Genomic DNA, 22019 nt, shown 5'->3' on the forward strand with positions numbered 1-22019 from the left:
ATGCCTGTAGCATGGTATTTAGTATATAGTTTAACCTCTCAACCAGACCATTAGTCTGGGGATGGTAAGGGGGGTGGTCTTTAGGTGCTTTACCCCACGGTGCTTCCACAGACAAGCCAGCAGGTCTGACACAAAATTGGCTCTTCTGTCAGTCAGTATTTCTTTTCAGAAAGCTACCCTGCTGAAAATCTCTAACAAAGCATTTGCCACCTTTTCTGCCAAAATGGAGGACAGAACCACTGCCTCAGGGTATCTGGTAGCATAATCAACTACCAGTAGAATATATTTTTCCCTGTGGAAATTGGGGGCCTCACAATATCTATAGCTACCCTCTGAAATGGCTCTTCAATCACAACCAAAGGCATCAAAGGAACTTTCACCTAGTCTCCTGCCTTGCCTACCTTTTGGCACTGCTCACAGGTCCTGCAGTACTCTGTTACATCTCTGGAAATCCCAGGCCAATAAAAGTTCTGCATAATATGTCTCGTTGTATGTTTTATGCCCATATGACCTGCAAAGGGAATATCATGGGATATGGCTAGAAGTACCAAATTGTAGGCTCTTGGGACTACCAGCTGCTGTATTCTCTCACCCTCTAGCCCTTCCTCAGGGGTCCACTCTCTATATAGTAACACTTTGTCCCAGTATACAGATTCCTCTTTTCCTTGACAATCAGGTGCCTCATTGGCTGCCTCCCTCAGGCCTTGTTAATGTAGGGTCTGAGAGCTGAGCCTGTCTCAACTCTCTCTCTTTGTAATTTTTCCTAACTCCCCTTCCACAGGAAGTCTGGTATTTTCTGACAGCAGTGCCTCACTGTCAGCCTGAGTACTACTACTCGCCTCTGCCCTTGCAGTCACTCTGTTCAAGGGAACATCAGTACCCACAAGCAGCTGTGGCTCACCTTCAGTCTCACTGCTACAGGGTAGAGTCCTCTCTGAAGTAACCACCACACCAGTCCTGGATTCAAATCTGCAGTCTGTCTGGGTCTCCCCCAGACTACCAGACCCACATGCTTGTCTCCAAGCCTGACTGCATGTCACTGCATACACACAAGGTACTGCATTATCAAAATCATTCCCTATCATGAGATCTGCAGGGATATCCACAAGCACACCTACTTGGTGGCTTCCTTTTCCACCCTCCCAGTCAAGGTGAACCCTAGCCAAAGGTATTTAGAATGGGGTCACTCCTAAAGTTCTGACTGGAGTAGACCGCCTAAGCAAGTAGTGCTCCTCTTTAACCATTGCAGACTTCACAATGATTAGGTCAGAGGCTGTGTCTGTCTTAGCAGTGGCATCTTTTCCATCCATTAAGATAGGATATAACCTTTTGTGGTAGTTTGGTACCCTTGTCTGTAGACAACTTACTGGTGCCATTCTGTCATTCCCACTTACTGGCTCTCCCACCTTTTGTTCCCCACCTTGCCTCCGTGGACATCTGTATGCTACATGGCCCCACTGGTAGCATTTAACAAATTTAGCCCTTGGTCCTGGATATGTACCTGTACAAGTGGCTTCCCATGGCTGCAGATTCTGTTGGGGTGATTTAGGCTGCCCACCATGGGTTCCCTTAGACCCATGAACCGCACTGGGTATCCCTTTCCTGTGTAGTGATGTCCTGCTTGCTAGGTATAGGTCTCCCTTTTCCCTCAACTCATCTGCTGTGTTACATTCTCTATCTGATAACCAGATTATCATGTCCTCAGACAAAGTGCTAAGGGCTTGTTCCCATACCAAAAGGTCTGCCACCCCTTCAAAAGTGGTGACCTGACACCAAGTCACCCAGCTGTGAAAGTAAGCTCTTAGTTCAGCAATATATTCACACACACTTTTATCTGCCTTGCATATATGCTAACCAAACCTTTTCCTATAAGCTTCAGGTGCTAACTTAAAACACGGTGAAAAACAACTTTTAACAGTATTATAATTTAAGCAATCAGTATCAGACAATTTAGAAATAGCAGTTACAACTTTACCATGGAGTAAGGGGGTCGGGAACCATACACAGAGCCTTTGGTCAACATTATACTGTTTATATATCATTTAAAACATAGAAACTATCAAAATTATCACCCTCTGTAAATTGTGGAAGAAATTTACTGGCCTTTGTGGCTTCTGGCGTTCAGTTACTCCCTTCCCCATTACCTCCATGACCCTGGCGAAGAGTCAGCATCTCCTTCTCATGTTGCCTCTACCTCTCATTCTTCTTAACTTCCAGATGTCACAGTTTCTCATTTTCCTAAACCTCCAAAAGTCTCAGTCTTTCTGCTGCTTCTATTACGAAATGTTTGGCCTCCAGTTCAAGTCTCTTTAACTCCAGGTGGATTTTTAAGTCCTCTGTGGAAAGGTTGAACTGTCCATTTTCTGAGAGTTTTACATCTCCAAGGCCAGTCTGGTTCTCCTCCTGATATCTGGTCTGTGATGCAGCTGTGCCCAAGGCTGCAATTATTTCTGCTTTAGTCAGGTTGGCATGCATCAGTCCTTTAGCCTGGCACATCTCAGCCAACTGGCTCCTTGTCAGCCTGCCATACTCCTCTGCTGACATCCTTGCCTACTGTCCCCGACTAACTAAGCTAACAAAAAAAGTAATAAAATAAAAATAAAACAATTGTGATATGAAACTCTGAATGTTCACTATGTGGCTGATTGAGAGTACAAGCACCTTCCTTAGTGACCACTGTTTACAGGGTACAGGAATTCAGTATCCACACCACTGAATCCTAATATGTGGATATCCCACTACTGCCACCATTTAATATGTGAAGTGGCTATCCCACCACTGCCAACGATTAATAAATTAGTATGTGATGTGGCTATCCCACCACTGCCCACCAAATAATATGTGATGCCGCAGCACTGGGCCAGTAATCAAGGAGCCTCAGTCTTCACCACTGGCAACAATGCGGAAAGCACACACTGGGAGGATGACAAGTACACACACAGTAGAGTGCAATTTCCCGTAAGAGCACACGGAGACCACAGTCAGTCTTGGGCTGGTTTCTCCCTCTTTCTCCATATCCCCAATAAGACTCCCACTGGCACAGCTATAGAGATGAGTCCTTAGCCAGGGTTCCAAGCCAAGTCCGCCAATACTCTCTCTCTCTCTCTGTCCTACCATTGCTTTGTGTCCCTGCCCAAGTAGCTGACACATACTCTTGGAAATTTGTTTTACATACATGCACCTGGAAAAGGCCAGTCGGGTTTACTAGCTATGCCCCACTTCTATGTAGACTATATGGTAGTTATCACTACCACCTGAACCCCTTATTAGCTACTTTAAGGCCCTTAACAAAGGGTGTCCAGTCTTGCTGTGTAATGTTACTATTAATCCAAATGGTAGTCTGACCAAGAGCAAGGCTATAGGAGTGTCCTGCACAGTATCACCAAATAGATATGCCAGTACGCTAAGAGCTTAAATATCTCTAGACAGACCAGCCACAATTGAAAGGTTTAAATATATTTAATAATAAATAATAATAAAAAAGCAATACTAAATATGTATGTACAGTGATATCAGAGTTCAAAATCACAGGAAATATTTAAAATAAAATTACAGGACAGTCTTAAATAAAGAGAAATTACTGTACCCTAGTTAACTCACTTACAACAAGACAAGACAGATGTGGTGAGTGGATGTTTCCAGTAGATGCTGCCAGGCCAAAGACAAAAATACAAAATGCACTAACACTCTCTCAGAGTTCTTAAATTAATATCAAATATTACTACTGGGATACTTGCAGCATCACATTACTTTTTGTCACCTGACCCCGGTTCCCAGGCTCAACAACCATTGCTAGAAACTGCTAGCATTTAGCATCTCCATGTGAATATACATAGCCTTCAGATGTTTGCAACTGCTGGAAGACGTAAAACAATAAAACACTTGCAATACAATGCAGAAGGCTGCCTAGTTTTAGACATCATGTCTCCTTGCTGCATTGAAACTAACTTTTATGGTGTAGTTATAAAACAATTTAATTTCAACAATTTTCTGAAGTTTTGCAGGTTAACTTTCTATGTTCCAGTTTTCACTGTTTATATACAGTTACGCAATTATACTAGTGTATACACATTTCTGTTCTTTTCCAGTAGGGTACACTGTGGGTACATCTTTAAGCTCAGTACTTTACACACACTTCTGTACCAGTAGTTTGATATACACATAACATACAGTTCTAATACATTTGTAGCATAAGCATATGAATCATGTTAACATTCACAACTGACACATAACCATTTACAAAATTCCAGATAGCTGTGCTGGCAGTATCTCCCTCTGTCACACTTCTATATAAATCATATTAATATTCACAAATGACATATAATTATTTATAACATTTCAGATAGCTAGGCTAACAATGTTCTTTATTCCAAGTTAAACAATTTCTGAAAGGGATATTACTTAAGCCACCTAGAAAACAAGTGATGCCTTCCTTTGATCTAATTTTTGAGCTGGAGAAATTAACTGTATCTCATTTTGAACCTGCAGCTAGTTATTCACTGAAATGTCTAACGTAGGAAGATTACTTTGCTCAATGCTGCATTTTCTACTTGATGGGCATTTGAATTACAGGGCCTGATGTTTACTGAGCTTTTTTAATCTTCCATTAGAACAGGGTGAGTCTTTGAACCAACCCTTCCTTTATGTAGTAAGGTTGTTTCAGAATGTATCCTTACCAGGTTGTTCATCTCCCTGTATTTTGCAGTGAACAAAAAGGCGGGGAAGAGAGAATTCTCAGTACTTTAGACATCCACAGACAGTTTTAATTGGACAAGACTAAAGATTGTAGAAAAGCTAACCAACTTTTTTGTTTTCTGTGATGGTAAGACAAAAGACAATCAGTATCTAAACAAACCATTTTCTAGGTGGCTGCCACAGGTTGCTGAATTTTGTTACTCAAACCATGGCAAAAGTTCCCCTCCCCCCAAGGCTCATTCTACCAGAGCTATAGCCATTTCTGAGGCTTTTTGGAAAGGGTTAGCCTCTTCAACTATTCTAGAAGCAGTAATATGGTCCTTAGTGCTTACTTTCAGTAAAAACTACAAGCTTGACTCAGCTTGCAGAACTAGAATAGATGTTGCTAGAGCTTTTCTCCAGGATCTCCTAGACTGTGATGCGTTTCCTCCTACCCTTTTTTCCTGATCTTTGGAAATTATCACATATAGATGTTAAGTTGTCAAACTTGCCTTCATTCTTGCTGGATGGATTCGTAGCCGATCCTCGGCTCCGACTCGGCCACTTACTAAAGCTCGAGAGCTTATTTTACCGGCTCGAGGCAACCCCATATCCCATGATGCTAGGCGATAACTCCCCAGATCTCGTTATGCGCTTTCGCTTGGGAGGTGCGTTTTTTACCGGCTCCTGGTAAGTCTTATATATATATAGTATTCAGTCACCCTTTTTGAGTTAAAATTTCACCTAGTTATTTCTTTCAATAGTTAGTAACTACCCTTAACTCTATTACTTTTTTATATACCTTCCCTTTTTATCCCTTATATGCCTCCCCCTCCACTCTTAGGTTAGGCCTTAAGCCTGCCCCTTTCCTAATTTTTCTTAGGGATCCTGTGGAGTGTTTGGGTGTGTCAGTATCCCTATTAACATTTTATTGTTAATTTATCATTTTCGAGAGTGTGTGTGTGTTTTTCTGTTACATTTGTGAACCCTCAACACTGTTATGTCGAAGGAACCTAAAGAAACTAAGGTCTCAGGCTTTAAGAAGTGTGACTCTTGCTGTCAGAAAATGTCTCTGACAGACGGTCACACTTCTTGTGTTTACTGCCTGGGACCCCTGCACCTGCAAGACTCTTGTTCAGTATGTTATGCATTCAGTCTAAGAGTCCTGCAGGAGCACAGGAATAAACTTATACTGAGGGGCTTGTTAAAGCCCGAGGGCTCCCCGACTAAGTCTGCATCGGGGAGGCCCTCGAAACCTGCAAAACCGTCGGCTCCAAGTACTAAGCCTTCGGCTGCTGGCTCTTTGTCTGTGCCTAGATCGGCTCCGGCTGGAGCCGATCCCCTGGAGCCGACGTGTCTTCGGCTCCGTTGGCTCCATCTAAGAAGAAGTCAAGATCCCCTTCATTGGAGTCCATCCATTCGGCTCCGAGGTCTCCCCTGCTCTCGGAGTGGAGCCATCGGAGCCGATCTTCTCGGTCATCCAGACTTTCAGATCACGACCTTGAGAGAGTGGTAAGTAGGCTGTTAAAGTCTCAGGCATTGACCCAGATGATCTCTAGCCCATCTCATCAGACAGTAGCTATTATGACTCCACCTATTTTTCCTCCTTCGACTCTCCCTCAGTGTTCGGAGCTGGAGCTCCTCGGAGCTGTGACCATTGTGGCGTCAGAGCCGATACCTCCCCCTTCGGCTCCTTCGTCTTCTGCTCCGATCTCCTCTTTGATACCTTCATTGGAGGGATCTGGGCACCTGATCTCTCTCGTCGGCTCCGAGGGGGCGAGTGGCATCTGACCATTGTCCGACCCCGTTCTCCCTCTTGGAGCGTCGGCGCTGGTGAGCTCGACCCCGACATCGGCCTCGGAGCCTTCCCTGTCGGTGCGGCCTGGGGTTCCTACCTCTTCGGAGCGGAGGCCCTCTGGCTTTTCTGATAGGGGAGCCTTCGAGGTGATGAGGAGCGTACTAGCCCCAGGGCTTAGTCAACGGTCAGCTCCATCAGCTCCTCCCACTACAGTGCCTGCTGATGTCTCTTCTCACTCTCTTGCTCCCGGACCCAGAGATCCAACACCTCAGGTTTCCCCACTGGGAATTTCTTCCTCTTCCGAGGCTTCTCCTGACCTGTCAGCGGAGCCTCCGCGTAAGAGGACATGTAAGAGGAAGCATGTGGACTCCCCTGAGTCTATTACATCTGACACCGACTTGGATGAGTCGGAGGGATCCCCAAAGTCCCCCTCTGAGGATGTCTCTTTCTCAGACATCCTAGAAATCCTGAAGCAGAGGGGGAACTGGTCTTCCCTTAATCCTTCCGCGGACGAGTCGGTGTACCTGGAGGCGTTCGGTTCTCGACCCTCCACCTCCTGGGTGTCTCCACCTTTCAACCCCCTTATGGAAGTAGTGGCTCGGAAGGTGTGGTCGGCCCCGGATTCGGTGGAACCCACCCCTCGGAGGCCATCTAAATTCATTACAGCACCAGTTGACAAGCAATTCCTAACAAAAGGTGTACTGGCAGATGCCATGGTGGTGGCTGCAGCCACCAAGAAGGAACTAGCTGATCCTTCAGTACCTATCCATCCTCCTAATAAGGATTCTAGGACCATGGATAGGTACGGTAAGCGGATGTTTTCTTCAGCGACCTTTGCCATGCAGTCGCTGAATTACCTGTGTCACTTCACCCGCCTTCAGAGAGATATTCTCAAAGAGTTGGGAGAAGTCTTACAGGATCCATCAGCTGCTGGGTCCCAGGATAAAATAAACTCACAGCTTGGAACCCTGAACTCGATTGTTAACTCCTCCATGCGTCTGATTTCATATGCAGCCGATGGAGCGAGTAGGGCCGCAGGCACAGGAGTGGCCTTAAGGCGTCACGCCTGGATGCGGCTGTAATTTCATGGACCCTTTCAAGGCGTCCTTCACAAATTCCCCTTTTGATGGTTCGGCTTTGTTCGGACCACAAGTGAAAGACACCTTGACCAGATGCGAGCAAGATGGCAAGACTCTTTCTGCCGTAGGAGTCCGTTTCTCCACCCCTTCAAGACCATACCCTAAGGGTCAGAAGGGTGGGAAAATGTGGTTCTGCAAATCTCAAGGAGTGACGTCTGACTCAAGAGGTCAGTTTACCCCCAGAAGCAGAGGGGGTAACAACAACAGATGCCGCCCTAGGGGCAGAGGGGGTCCGCAAAACCAGGGTAGCAGGGAGCCTCTCTCTGACAAACCCTTCCAGCATCCCTGAGATGTTGCCCGATTGTCCACCTTCGGAGGCAGTCGGGGGAAGATTGTCGCTGTACCCAATAGCCTGGCTTTCCCTTACTCAAGACAAATGGGTACAGTCGATCATATGCGAGGGTTACAAAATTCCCTTTATCCAAACCCCAATTCAACAAAAGGGAACCCTTCCAGATGTTCCACCCGGTCTAAGGGAACTAGCAGTATCAGAAATATCAAAACTGCTAGCAAAAAGAGCCATCCAGCCAGTCCCAGCAGACCAACTAGGATCTGGAATCTACTCAAGGTTCTTTTTGGTATCGAAAAAGACAGGGGACTGGAGACCAATATTAGATCTCAGAAAACTGAACAAGTTTGTAAAGAGAACAAGATTCCGGATGGTCACACTACAGTCCATTCTGCCCTTTCTGGGCAAGGACAATTGGATGTGCTCCGTGGACCTTCAGGATGCGTACTATCACATAAAAATTCACAGGCGCTCCAGAAGGTTTCTCCGCTTTTGGCTGGGGTCCAGTCACTACCAATTCAGAGCCCTGTCCTTTGGTCTCACTACAGCCCCCAGAGTGTTCACCAAATGTATGGCAGCGGTTACGTCTCACCTGAGACGGCAAGGATTCCAGGTGTTTCCATATCTAGACGACTGGCTCCTCACTGCCACCACCAGGCATCAACTTCTCCAAGCCAGAGCTTACACCATTCACATTTGCAGAGGGCTAGGAATCTCTATAAATTTCGAAAAGTCTGCCTTGTCACCTTGTCAGTCTATTACCTTTATAGGCGCCAACTTGAACACCGTACAACTTTCAGCAAAGTTAACAGACCAAAGAGTCTTAGATATTCAAAACCATGTCCATGTTCTTCTTCAGAGCGACAAAATTCAGGCCTGAAAGTATTGGGTCTTATGGCGGCCGCCATAACACTTCTTCCCCTTGCACGTTTTCACATGCATCTTCTACAGTGGATGCTGTTCGCCCAATGGTCTTTTGAGCAACTCCACATGAACTACAAGATCATGATAACTCAAACTTGCAAAAGTCATCTATTCTGGTGGATATTGTCCCCTCAAGTCCATCAGGGCAGACCCTTTGTTCCTCCTCCCCTGGACGCCTCCCTGATCGGGTGGGGGGGGCATTTTCAGGGCAGGATGGTCCATGGCACTTGGCAACCTTTCAAGCGCCACCTGCACATAAATGTCCTAGAGATGAGAGCAGTGCTTTTAACGTTGCAAGCCCTCCACGACTCTCTTCCCCTAGGAACTATTGCAATCCAAACGGACAATATGTCCATTGTGTGGTATATCAACAAGCAGGGCGGAACCAAGTCCTATCCCCTGTGTCGAGAGGCACTCAGACTTTGGCAATGGGCGATCTCCTCTCAGCGGTTTCTGATAGCAATGCATATCCCCGGGAAGTCCAACTTCATAGCGGACAGGTTGAGCAGAGCCATACTCATGCCACACGAGTGGTCTCTCAAACAATCGGTAGCAGAAGAGATTTTTCAGAAGTGGGGCCTTCCTTGCTGCGATCTTTTTGCTACATCCCAAAACAGCAAATGCCCCGACTTCTTCACCCTCTTCCCCCTTCCAGGCCATCCCCTCAGAGATGCTCTAGTCCAAGATTGGCCTCGGGGACTTCTCTATGCCTTTCCACCTTTTCCTCTAATTCCACAAGTAATTCAGAAAGCAACCGCCTTGAGAGCCAAGTTGATTCTCATTGCCCCTTATTGGCCTCGACAGATATGGTTTCCGTTCCTACATCATTATCTTTTAGTACAGCCTTGGCATCTGGACCCAGCTCCAGATCTGTTGACCCATCAGTCGGGGCAGCTGCACCAATCCCTACATTCTCTCAACCTCACTGCTTGGTTGCTCCACTTCCGTCCTTAGCCAGGCTTCCTATGATTTCTAATCCTGTCCGGGATATCATAGTAGCTTCCCTTAAATCTTCCACCAGAAGGATTTACACTAGTAAATGGAAATGTTTCTCCTTCTGGGCAAAGGCAAGGAATATAGATCCCTTTACTGCCCCAGTTCATTCGGTCTTAGACTTCCTAGGCGAAATTTTTCATTCAGGGTCTTCTGCCTCTACAGTAAAGGTTCAGTTGGCAGCCATATCGAATTTTCATACAGGCTTATCGGACCACAACATCATGTCCAATAAGCTTTGCAAAGCCTTCCTTAAAGGTGTATATTTACTTAAGCCTCCGATCAAAGACCCTTCACCTCAGTGGGATCTTAATTTAGTCTTAACATCCTTAATTCTTCTCCCTTTTGAACCTGCGGTCTCCTGTTCATTGAAATTTCTTTCCTGGAAGACACTTTTCCTAGTCGCCATTACTTCTGCTAGGAGAGTATCAGAGCTTCACGCCCTCTGCATTCGTCCTCCCTACTTAGTCTTCCATAAAGACAGAGTTTCTCTAAGGACTAATCCATCCTTCTTACCCAAGGTGGCTTCGCAGACAAATTTAAATCAATCAATTGATCTCCCAGTTTTTTTCCCAAACTATACTAATAGAGCTGAGCAAAAGCTACATTATCTAGATGTTCACCGCCAGCTCCGATACTATTTGGGTAGAACCAAACAAATAAGGAAGTCTGATCAGCTGTTTTTATCGTACGCAGAAAATAAGAAAGGCCTTCCTGTTTCCAAGGTAATCCTATCTAGGTGGCTGTCTTCTGTGATTACATCTATTTATCAACTCAGTGGCAGGGAATTAACTTCTAAGCCAAAAGCCCATTCAACTAGAGCACTAGCTACATGTACAGCTTTTCAAGCTAGACTACCAATAGACACTATCTGTGCGGCAGCCACATGGGCCTCTCCTCATACCTTTGTTTCGCATTACAAATTGGACATGGCCTCCAGGGACAGAGCAACATTTGGTTCCACCATCCTTAAGAGTCTGTTCCAATGAGCCACCCAGGATGAAGGTGCTAGGGACGCGGTCCCATCCAGCAAGAATGAAGGCGAGATTGACAACTTAACATTGAGAAGTTATGTACCTACCATAACGTTCCATGTTAGTTGTCATCTCTCGCCTTCTTTCTTGCATCCCACCCACCATCCCCCTAGCCTGGACAGACTGAGAAGATCTTCCCTTCATTGAAGGGTCCTTTTATTCCTTTGTTCGCTATCTAGGTGTCCTAGGATATATATAGTGTAAATAATTATCTTTGGAGGTTTTTATCCCTCTTCCTCCTCCTTCCAGTTGGAGGATTTTGTTTTATTGGCCTATGCTAGGTTTTTCAGCTTCCAAACGAGATCTGGGGAGTTATCGCCTAGCATCATGGGATATGGGGTTGCCTCGAGCCGGTAAAATAAGCTCTCGAGCTTTAGTAAGTGGCCGAGTCGGAGCCGAGGATCGGCTCTGAACCCATCCAGCAAGAAAGAAGGCGAGAGAAGACAACTAACATGGAACGTTATGGTAGGTACATAACTTCTCATTATGGTTACTGCAACAGTGATATAATGAAGAACATAACGCTGTTGTGCACGTTAACTTACCATAACAGTAGATGTTTCAATAGGCAACCATTCCATTACCAACGCCCTCCTTTTTCTTGCACTTTCCCTGGGTGTAGTGGAGTATGCCTCTTTTGCTTTTAAACTTTTGACATGATGTGGCATAATTCCTTTAATAGTTTAGGCCTCAGCCTTCCTGTTTAGGGCATGCTCTGAGTTTTGGTGTGCACATAGATCCCTCTTTTATCAGCACATGTTGTTGTGATAAGGGTGGTTGTACAGTGTTGAATTGTAGGAGCCTGAAGCTTTGTAGACTGGCCAGGTATCCAGTATCCTTGGCCAGATATGTCCTTTTTAGTTATGGCTACTGCAACAGTGATGTATTTTAACATCTGCTGTCATGGTAAGTTAACTTAAACAGATGTACTTTCTCGCACTTCTTTATATTATCCTGTAGAGTCTTATGCCACATATGAGAGAAACTGCCTAGCTTATGGCATAAAGAAGGTGAACATAAACACTCACTTCCTCATCTCTTGCTGTTTCTATTGTCTTTTCTGCCTTCTGATTTATTAGTCAGTACAGGTTCTTCATTTTAGGGCTGCAACCCTTCAGCTTGGCAAACCAAACTAGCATATTGTAAGATCATGCATAAGTCACATAACTGCCTGGAACCACCAGTAAACAACACCAGTAATAATGCTACCCCCCCCCTTTTTTCTTCTTCTTTTTTAGTCTTGCCTAGCCTCTCCATCACTGTTTTATCTTGTATCATGTTTTTTTATCTTTTTGTTATTGTCTTTCAGATTTTAGTTGTGTTCCACATCCTTTTTGCAGTAGTCTTATGAATATATCAAAATAATGACATTACCTCTACGAGTTGATAGTGAAATGTTAGTAAGTCCAATGTTTCTCTGCCTCATGGAAGAAATCAGACAAACTAGAGAATGTCCAGAGATATCTAGCTCTCTGGTGTGGAAGGTTGATATTTCTAATCTAACTTCTGTCTGTGGAAGTGGTCCATGGTATTTGTAAATTATTGGTGAGGTGGTGAGTATGAGAGGAGTAAATATTCATCTGAGTCGTCTTCTGAGTGTGGCAGTGGTCCATGGTATTTGTAAATTATTGTCGAGGAGGCAAGTATGAGAGGAGTTAACATTCATCTGAGTCTTCTGTCTGTGATATTTGTAAATTATTGGTGAGGAGGTGAATATGCGAGGAGTTAACAATCATCTGAGTCTTCTTTTTTCCTGCACCTGAAGAAAAGGACTTATAGCACTTTTGTATGATGGCTTGGGCCAGTGGTCTGAAGTGAAATCTAGGGTTGTGGGTGTCAGAAGGTAGAGTGTATTAGAATGCTCTCATATCTGTGCATCCGTCTGCAAGAATGTGCATCATATTTGTGTATCCCAACAATGTAATTAAAGAAACAGTGATCAGGGCAGTCAGTAAAGATCAGCCGTGCCACAGAGCAGTGAGCAGTGCTGCATGAAAGGAAAGATGGGAATAATGATGGTGGTGGATATCATCAAGCCCGGTTAACTGAGCAGGCTTTCATGGCTATAAATTTTGGGGATAATTAAGATTATTTTAATGCTGTATTTTGTGATAGCTAGTCACCAAGTTTTTTACTTTCCCCTTGTGATACCTTTGCCATTTGAAAGAAAATGATAATTTTTCCCCATGTGGAAATTTAATTCCATGTCTAACGTCAGCTCTTTGTTCTGGTTTCTTCCAGTGGGATGTTTGTTGTGTATAAAGATGGCAATGTAAACCAGGTGGCGTTACATAAGAGGATGTGGATGACTAGCGGTTTTAACTTTGACAGTGTACCGAATGCCATGATGTCCCTCTTCACTGTTTCAACCTTTGAAGGTTGGCCTCAGTAAGTATGAAGCAGTCATTTTTTTGTAGACTGTTGTTTTTCATTTGCTCTTTAACTAGCTATTGTTGCAGATAATTTCCATCTCCCACAGCCTTCCTTTTTATTTACTTATAATAGCACTTGATGGCAACACAGTGTAATCCAAGAACTGCCCCATAAGAATATACTTTAATGTGAGTGATTTTCTGTGGGATCACAGTGTAGTGTGGCCTAAATTTTCCTGTGATTTAGTACTGTGTTAATGCCTCTTGCTAATTGTTTATGTATAAAGGTATGTAATATAGGCAGACAAACATGTTCATATGACATGTACATACAAAGAATATAATTAGTGCATTTTATAGGATTCAGAAGAAACAAATTTACTTTTGCAAGGTGGAATAGATTTTCTTTTGGGGCAAAATCTGCTTCTTTGGATGTACATCTTACTGTTGCATGTTTAAAGTATCACTGTGGCATTCAAGGATTGACATGGAAGTGTGTGTTTGCTTTGATTTTTTTAAATAATGTCTCACTGCTTTTTTTATGTACAAAATTCTTTTTTGTTTTTTTTGAAGCATCCAGTTTATAATTTATCAGTGACTCTACTGATATATTTTACATGTAAAGCAACTCAACATACTTAAACATTCATGATAATTAAATATACATATAAGGTAAGATTCTGAGATGCTATGACAGTGATGAACCAGTACCCAGAAACAATGTAGGAGAAAGGGCAACTTCTGATTCCTAGTAAGCTGCTCAGTACAGCTGCACGAGTAAGGGGTAATAAGCATTTGCACTGGCATCAACCCCCTTTTTCCCATTTTGTACATGTGATCAGGATATCACATTCACTCTGCTGGGTGGCTAGCCCTGTTGCTGCTGAAGCAAAAGATGATATCCATAGTAAATGACACAGGAGCACATCACACACTGCAGTGATGAGATGAGTTGCACTACAGTACCATTTACCAATTTGTAGTTATCCACATTCCCAAAAGTGCAAGATCTCATTACTCAGGAATTTACCTGTGAGTTGACCCACTATGTAGCTAATCAACCTATCACCTGAACAGGACCACACAGAGACACTAATCCCCAAACCAAACACAGACAGTAGCCATTCTCACAGATACACTTATGGACCCATTAGATACTAACCCATTGTTCTGTCTCACACACACACACACACACACACACACACACACACACACACACACACATATAAATTCATAGATTTATACTAGGCTAATGACCACCAGGGTCTTTATAAGCCTAGTCATGCAACCCAACCCAGTTTTATCACTGAGTACCTTGGACACCTATATAGTGGGGTATGTTAGTAAGGAGGTAGCTAAGGGATATGTTGGGTGTATGTTAGGTAGGGATTAATTTACTTACTGTCAACCTCTGTTAGTCCAAGACGGGGGGGGCAGACCAAGCATCAGTCTGCAATTTCCCATCCAGTGATCAAGGTTTTGTTTGAATGGGATCAGGGATTAACTTTTTTCCCACAGTGTGGGGATCCTTTGAGATGCATGCTCTATTTATATCACAGGCATCAGTTATTTGTCTGTTTTAAACCCACTTGTAAAATATTTGTGATATGGGGGAATATATGATAGCTTCCGATTTGTAGTCATCTGTGAACTTGGTTAGCCAAAGGCCCTTAACATCATTCTTTAACTCCGAGACGTAGATGCCAAATAGGAGCAGTTCTAGAACAAAACCCTGAGGTACCCCACTGGTGACCAGTCTTTTAGTGGAGGTGGGATCACCAGTCCTGACTTCCTGGGTCCTGTAGATGAGCCAGCTGACATTCCAGTGAGTTATGCAGGGGTATATGCCAATTTTGGTTAGTTTGTCAACTAAACCCAAGTGAAGTATTGTATTGAATGCCTTAGCCAGATCCAGGTAGGTGGTATGCACTGTTTTCCCTCCATTCATTGCCTTGGTGACCTTCTTAAAGAAGCCCGCCAGGTTTAGTAGGCATGACCTTCCTTTGACGAGGCCAAACTGGGTTGGGTCCAGTGTTTGAAGGTTATCTATGCCTTTGTTGATTTTTCCATGATAATTCACTCCACGGCTTTGCATATTAGACTAGTCAGGCTAATAGGTCTGTGGTATCTGGGGTCGGTTGGTGGTCCACCCTTGTGAAGTAGGATAACTGTTGCAGTCCTCCATTCTTGTGGTATAACACCTGTTTTGAGGCTGTAGTTGAAAAGTGATTCAACTGGTCCTGATAAGTCATGTTTCAAGCTATTTAGGAGGCTTGCTAGGATATGGTATGGGACTTTGTCTGTGGTGATTTGCATGTAGATAAATTGCAGGGCACCATCCTGTTTAACCAGTGTAGAGTTATGCTTGATGTTAATATAGATTGAGACTCCTCCCTCTTTTGTCCCTGACGGTTCAGCTGATGGTCTGAATATGTAAAAGACACTGAAGCCTTGCAATGCTGGAGTACTTTCTGTGGATTTAAACAAAGTCATGATAATTGCACAGATGTGTATATTCTCCAGAGGAAAAAAGCTTGTAGCGTGTGGAGATTTTTGTTTAGGCTCCTAGCATTGATCAGTAGCACCTTTAAGTTTCTTTGAGTTCTATTTGCTATGTCAGTAAGTGTGCCAGTTTGGCATTGCCTAAAAAGGCTTTAAGGGGATGGATAAAGTTTTATCCAATATTCAGAAGTCTAGGTGAGACAAGTGTGGCTGTTAACCATATTCTTTCATGCTGACAAATATTGCATCCTCCTGGAAAGACACCAGAAACTAAGCCAGTTATTGAAGTCAGTCAACTTTTGTTCATACCGTGGCATCAGCTTTGGTGAAGGTAAAATGCTACACTGTGCAAGACACATACCTGTCTGAGACACATATCCAGAGAGATCAGTAATGTCTTTCTTCATATCATCAAAGGGAGGTATGTCTCAGATCATTAATGCTCACATGGACTATGATAGAATCATATTGGTACCTGTTGTGCATGTGTATCTAGGCAGATCCTAGTTCCATATAAGTAACTGTTATCTTATCCTTTTTCATCTAGTGAGTGAGGCATCTGTGTGCCATACAATGGATTTCTCTATAACAAGAGTCATGGGTAATGTATTTTCTTGCCTTAGGGGCTTTGCTGTTGGGAATCCACTCAATGTAGATGTATGTTTGGTATGTTATGTTGCTTTTGGTGAGTTCTTTAGAGATTGCCGAGGATACACATTGCCATAGATAGGCTTAAGCATCTTTTGAGATTTGGGAAGATTGTTTTTTAGTGCATCAGCATAGGTTGGTCTATGTGTGTGGTGGCCACTGTGTGTGGTTGATGTAGTTTGTGTGTTCTTGACAACCTTGTTTGTATGCAAGATTTGTGCCTCCAGTGAAATTGGGTAGGTGCATCTCTTGCATACTGTGTTTTTTTTTTTTTTTTTTTTAAGGATTGAACTATTGTCTGTGAGCACGAGACAATTGCTGTATTATCTCAGAATGCCCATATCTACTAAGCTGGGCAAGGAGACATTTAGAAATTGCATATCCATGTTGTCTGGAGCTGTATTTAGGTGGGCTACTGTAGGTCATGGACTGGGATATACAGAGTTCTTTTACGGTCATCTCTGGGGTTCAGCACTACACTAGGTTAGATTGTGGTAATATTTCATAGCAATGCTGTTTAATGTGGAAACTTGCTATTCTAAGCTTGTCCCTCTTCAATTACTTTGTTTTAGCCACACTAAGTTATAGGTTTTAGGTGGGAAGTTGGCATAATGGTTAAGAAATTTACCTTACAGACACAAGGTACAGGGTTCGATTCTCACATGGGTAATTGGTTAGGCTCATAATGGCCCACAAGGGCAGTTAGCATATTACTAATCTGTGAACCTAATCTATGAACCTTTAGCTCTAAGAGAAGTTTTATAGATAATTTTACTTTCTGGACTTTTGTGTATATACCGGTCACTGCTAACCTCTTGATGTAATAACACCAAGAAATATTGCTTGTGAGTGCAATGCTTCAACAAAGAAGGGGTTGGCAAAATGGTTAAGGTGTTTACCTCATTGTCACAAGGTGACTGGTTTGATTCTCACTTTTGAGGGGAAATTGGCTAAGCTTAAAAAATATCCCATAAGGGCAGCTAGCCTAGTATGAACCTATGAATAAATTAAACATTTTGGCATTGGAGTTGTCATAGTGGTTAAAGTATTTGCCTCATACACAAGAGAAACAGAGTTTTATTCTCACCAGGGGAAATTGGCTAGGCTTAAAATGGTCCACAGGAGCAGTTAACCTAGTACTTACCTATGAAGTACCTTGCAAGACAATTTCAAGTATTAAGGAACTTTAGAATGATTTAAAGGCAAAATCAACAAAGAAAGCCAAAATAAAACGGTAGCACTCTAAACAGTTAACTGAGGTGTAAAACAATAAAATAAATCTCTTATCTGCCAAGGATGGAGCAAGATTAATTCAGGACCCTCTCAGATTTCGGCGAGGGTGCTAAGAAGATGGGAGCTCTGGGAAAATGAATAGGAGACAACCTGTAGTAAAGGAGGTTTACTCAAGTGCAATTCTGATTTGCTTGGAGGGCACTTAGTATTATGGATATATGGAAGACAGTGGGTGGGGAAGTGTTTAAATAGGTTACACAGTGGACAATAGCAATGAAAGATGGGAGGAAGGACTTTGAAAGTCAGGTTATCATGAGAGACAGAAGCCAGACACACAGCCTTTTAAAACCACAACAAGAAGATGATGGTATTGGGAAACAATTCAATATTTTTTATAGAAACTTTTAGCTTAATATCTCAGTGGAGGGTAGGGCAGAATCAAAGAACAAGGGAAAAACAGTAGACAGGTAAGCAAAAAGTACTGGAATGCAACTTTAAGCAGGAATATACAGCTATAAAAAAGTACTGAAGCACAAGTTGTACAGCAGAATTTACAATATTGCCACTACTGTAATCCTACCGCAGTCTAAGGCACCAGATTATGCAGAAATTTACCAGTAAGCTGAAATAAATGACTGAGGCTCAAATCTGACAGTTGATCACAGTTCTGTCACAACTGTGAAAAAAGCTACAAGTCTGAGGCCACAGAATGTATAAACAATGCTAAGCTCTCGCAGAAATACATATTTTTCTCTAAACTGCAAATGAAGCTACAAAACTAATGTCCCAGAACAAACTAAACATACAGATAACTTTTTGGCTAAACCATGGACTAAAAACTGAGAAGTACAAAAAAGTATCATCACACAGGGCACTGTAAGTGCAAATTAAAACATTTAAGCAAAATTTAAATATTATTTCTTCCATTTTGTTGAAACGTTTATATCTTACACCTCTCAGAGTCTTTAACAAAAGACCCTGAGTATATGTAGTTCTGTGCTAAATATAGCAGACTTCCTAGAGAGGGATCCAACCAAATAAAGCCAGTATTGGAGCTAAAGTATTGTGGTTAGAATTTCAGAAACTTTTAGCTTAATGTCTCAATGGTGGGTGGTGCTGACTCAAAAACAGGGGTAACAATAGTAGCAAGGTAAACAGAAAGACACTGGAATGCATCTTTAAGCAGGTATATAAAGTTGTAAAAAGTACTGAAGCCCAAATCCTGGAGCAGACTTCACAATACTGCCACTACTGCAATACAACCACAGAGTAAGGCACCAGACTACGGGAATGCAACTTTAAGCAGGTATATATAGCTGTAAAAGGTAATGAATCACAAACTCTGTAATGGAATTCACAATATGACCATTACTGCAATCCTAAAACAGACTTCTTCTTCTTTCAGCTTTTTCCGGTTAGGGGTCGCCACAGCAGATCATCTGTCCGCTCATGATTGGCAGTGGAATTTTACAGTGTTGAGTTGCCAGCCCGGCGCCCAACCTTCCACAGAAGGCACACACACGCACACACTCACACCTAGGGCCAATTTAGAGTGTCCAGTCCAACTACTGCATGTCTTTGACTATGACACTAAATTCTCAAGAAATTTACAAGTAACACTGTAATAAATGATTAAGTGAGGCTCAAATCTGGCGATAGCTTACAGTCCTGCCACAACTGTGAAAGAAGCTACAAGACTGAGGCCCCACACTGGGTTCAAAATACAAAAAGCTACATTTTACATGTAATTCTGCTTATGGAAGTAAAAGTACAGTTTAACGTAGAAACAGTGCTAAAATCTGGCTGTAATATACAGTCTTCACACAACTGCAAATGCTACAAGACTAAAGTCCCAGAACAATCTAAAAATGCAAACAGATATTTTTTGGACTAAACCATTGACAAAAAGCAGAGAAGTACAAAAGGTATTACCACACAGGTCACTAAGCTTTTTTTCTTCCCTTTTGATGAAAAGCTTACATGTTACACCTCTTGAACAAAAGAAGCTGAAAGATCTCTTGAAGCTAAAATAAAATAAAGCTTTTGGACTGCATTTTGCATAGAGGAAAGTACATATAAATTACTGCACATATTTTGTCATTTAAATCAGTCTTGTTTCTTAACCATCCTTTCCCTGTTGTACGTTTAAACTTGGAGACTTTTCAGCTGCCTGCCCCTACTATATATCTGGCCTTGGAAGTGCTTCCCACTCTCATCCACTATATACTTGGCCTTGGATGCGACTCCAATCTCAACTCCTTTGCTCTTTTACTGGACACTGACAGATTAAACTGGGTAGGCCCTCCGCCTAATGTTAAAGTGTGAGTTAACTTCTGTTTTATATATTAGCTGTCTCTTTTTTTAAACAAGAAACATTTTTATTAAATTATCACTTATGACATAGACAATCATATATTTATATAAATGAAAACAAGCCATGTTGACATAATTTTAGTTGCAAACATTATACATCACTTATAATCTATCCAGTCACTGTCAGTCAAACATTACATAGCTTACTCAAATCCTGCCTTCTTTTAAACCTCATTTGTCATCTACATGTAATTTTCTCACAATTTCCATTTTTTATGTAATTTGCTCCTGTACTTTTCTAAACATCCCATTTCCAGTTGTTTTATTTATGTTACTAAATTCACTACAGTTGGTTTAGACTTTGATTTCCATTTCCTAGTAAGTGCTTTTTATGGCAGCCACCACGATTAGACTCAGCAAAGCCTTACCATGTCTGTACAATTCCGATTCTGTATGATAGCTCAAAAAATAATTTCTTTAGTCATACCAGTGTACTCACCCAGTACTTTTGATAGAGTAGTCTGTAGGGATTTTGTAAAGTCTACCAATTTGTTACACTCCCAGAAATGATATTCCAAATTACCTCTTTCTTCCCCATCACACCTCCAACATTTGCCGTCTACCTGAGGAAAAAATGTTGGCGTCTACTTGGGGTATAAAAATACCTATGTAAACACTTCCAAGCAAAGATCCTAAATCTTCCTGACCTTGTTGCATATTTACAAAACATATATATATATCCCCATTGTTTCTTTGTGAATTGCTTATCCATATCCAATCTGTCTTCCCAATCCTTTCTAACCTTCTCTGATTGATTTGTATAGTTATCATGCAATATTTTGTATGCTCTACTAATTATTCCTTTTTAAAAGCAGCTTCTGTTCTAGATTCTACTAAAAACACTACCAGTGCTGGTTGTTCACTAACAATCACCCTGTTTCCTTTATCTTTCCCTATACTCTGATATCAGTCCTTGATAGGGAAGGCCATCTCTAACCTGCAGTCCAAATACATTTTTGGCCTGTTCCCATTCTATTACCTTTCCCTCTCTAATCATTTGCTCCCAGTACTTTGGTCCTTTTGCCAGTTTTCTCCAGTAAATTCCAGCCCCTCCTTGCCTATTGGCTGTATCTCTAATTGCAGACATCCCTATTGGCAGAATCTCTTTTCTCCATTCCCATGTTGGCTTAGTTCTTACAATACTTTTTGCTATTTTATGAATATAATATTCTGTATAGTTATTGCCATTCTCCTTAAGGATCTGCATCCAAAATCCCAGCCTGTCCTTGTTTCTGGAGCTTCCCCCTGTTCTATCATCATTTATTTCCACTTTGAATAATAGGCTTCTGCTTGTGCTCTGTATAGGAGTCTTAACCGTGTAGCTCTGGAATACCACTTCAAATCAGGTTATTTATTTATTTTACATTTGTTGACCGGGCTAGTCTAACTGGATATATTTCCATTTTCAGTAGAGGCCCGAGGAGAAAAGCTCAGAGACAAAAATTTTATATAGAGTCCATAAAAACAGTGGTAAAACACAAACAATTTACGTAAGTATAGCAACAGCTTAGCAAAAATTTTTAAAAATCAGTTATAGGTTACACAGAGAAGACAGATTGTTGTATTATAGTTGTATTAAGAAAGAAAATAACAACAAAAAAAAAACATTTAGTGTACATGAGTTTCCTCAGGACAGCAGGGCAGTCAATAAGCAGTCAGACAAAAACATTTTTTTTTTATTCAAGGACAGTGTGGAGCATAGAGAAAATATCAGAAAAAAGTTTTTAGTTGAGAAATATTTAGACAAATAGGAGAATTAGTATCAGTCAGGATTAGAGCAGAAACAAAGCCACTGGTTTTTAATGCATATTTTCAATTGTTTCTTGAAAATGTTGGTGGAAGTCAGGGATGTTATTTCTCTTGGAAGTTTGTTCCAAGGATTGCCCACAGCATTTGAGAACAGGCAGCCCCCAGCACTTTTTTTCAAAAAAATACACTATTTAAATTGATTTTAACTGTGTGTTGCAGGAATATTAACTGAACTGGAAGTTAGTCAGTGTTTGCTGAATTCTGTTATTTATAGCATCATTTCTCTTGATT

The 22019-nt window shown here is 42.1% G+C and overlaps 1 protein-coding gene across 3 annotated transcripts in view; it reads left to right on the forward strand.

The window, feature by feature from the left end:
- Positions 1 to 22019, forward strand: part of CACNA1S (calcium voltage-gated channel subunit alpha1 S) — a 3469037-nt gene that overhangs the window by 1942116 nt on the left and 1504902 nt on the right. For all 3 annotated transcript variants that reach the window (XM_044076603.1, XM_044076604.1, XM_044076605.1), the window contains one exon: positions 13093 to 13239. In XM_044076603.1, the coding sequence (XP_043932538.1) occupies positions 13093 to 13239 (147 nt within the window). The remainder of the gene's footprint in view (positions 1 to 13092; positions 13240 to 22019) is intronic.

Source organism: Protopterus annectens, chromosome 7.part0, assembly GCF_019279795.1.
Source record: "Protopterus annectens isolate FY-2018-M chromosome 7.part0, PAN1.0, whole genome shotgun sequence".
Taxonomy (NCBI): Eukaryota; Metazoa; Chordata; order Ceratodontiformes; family Protopteridae; genus Protopterus; species Protopterus annectens.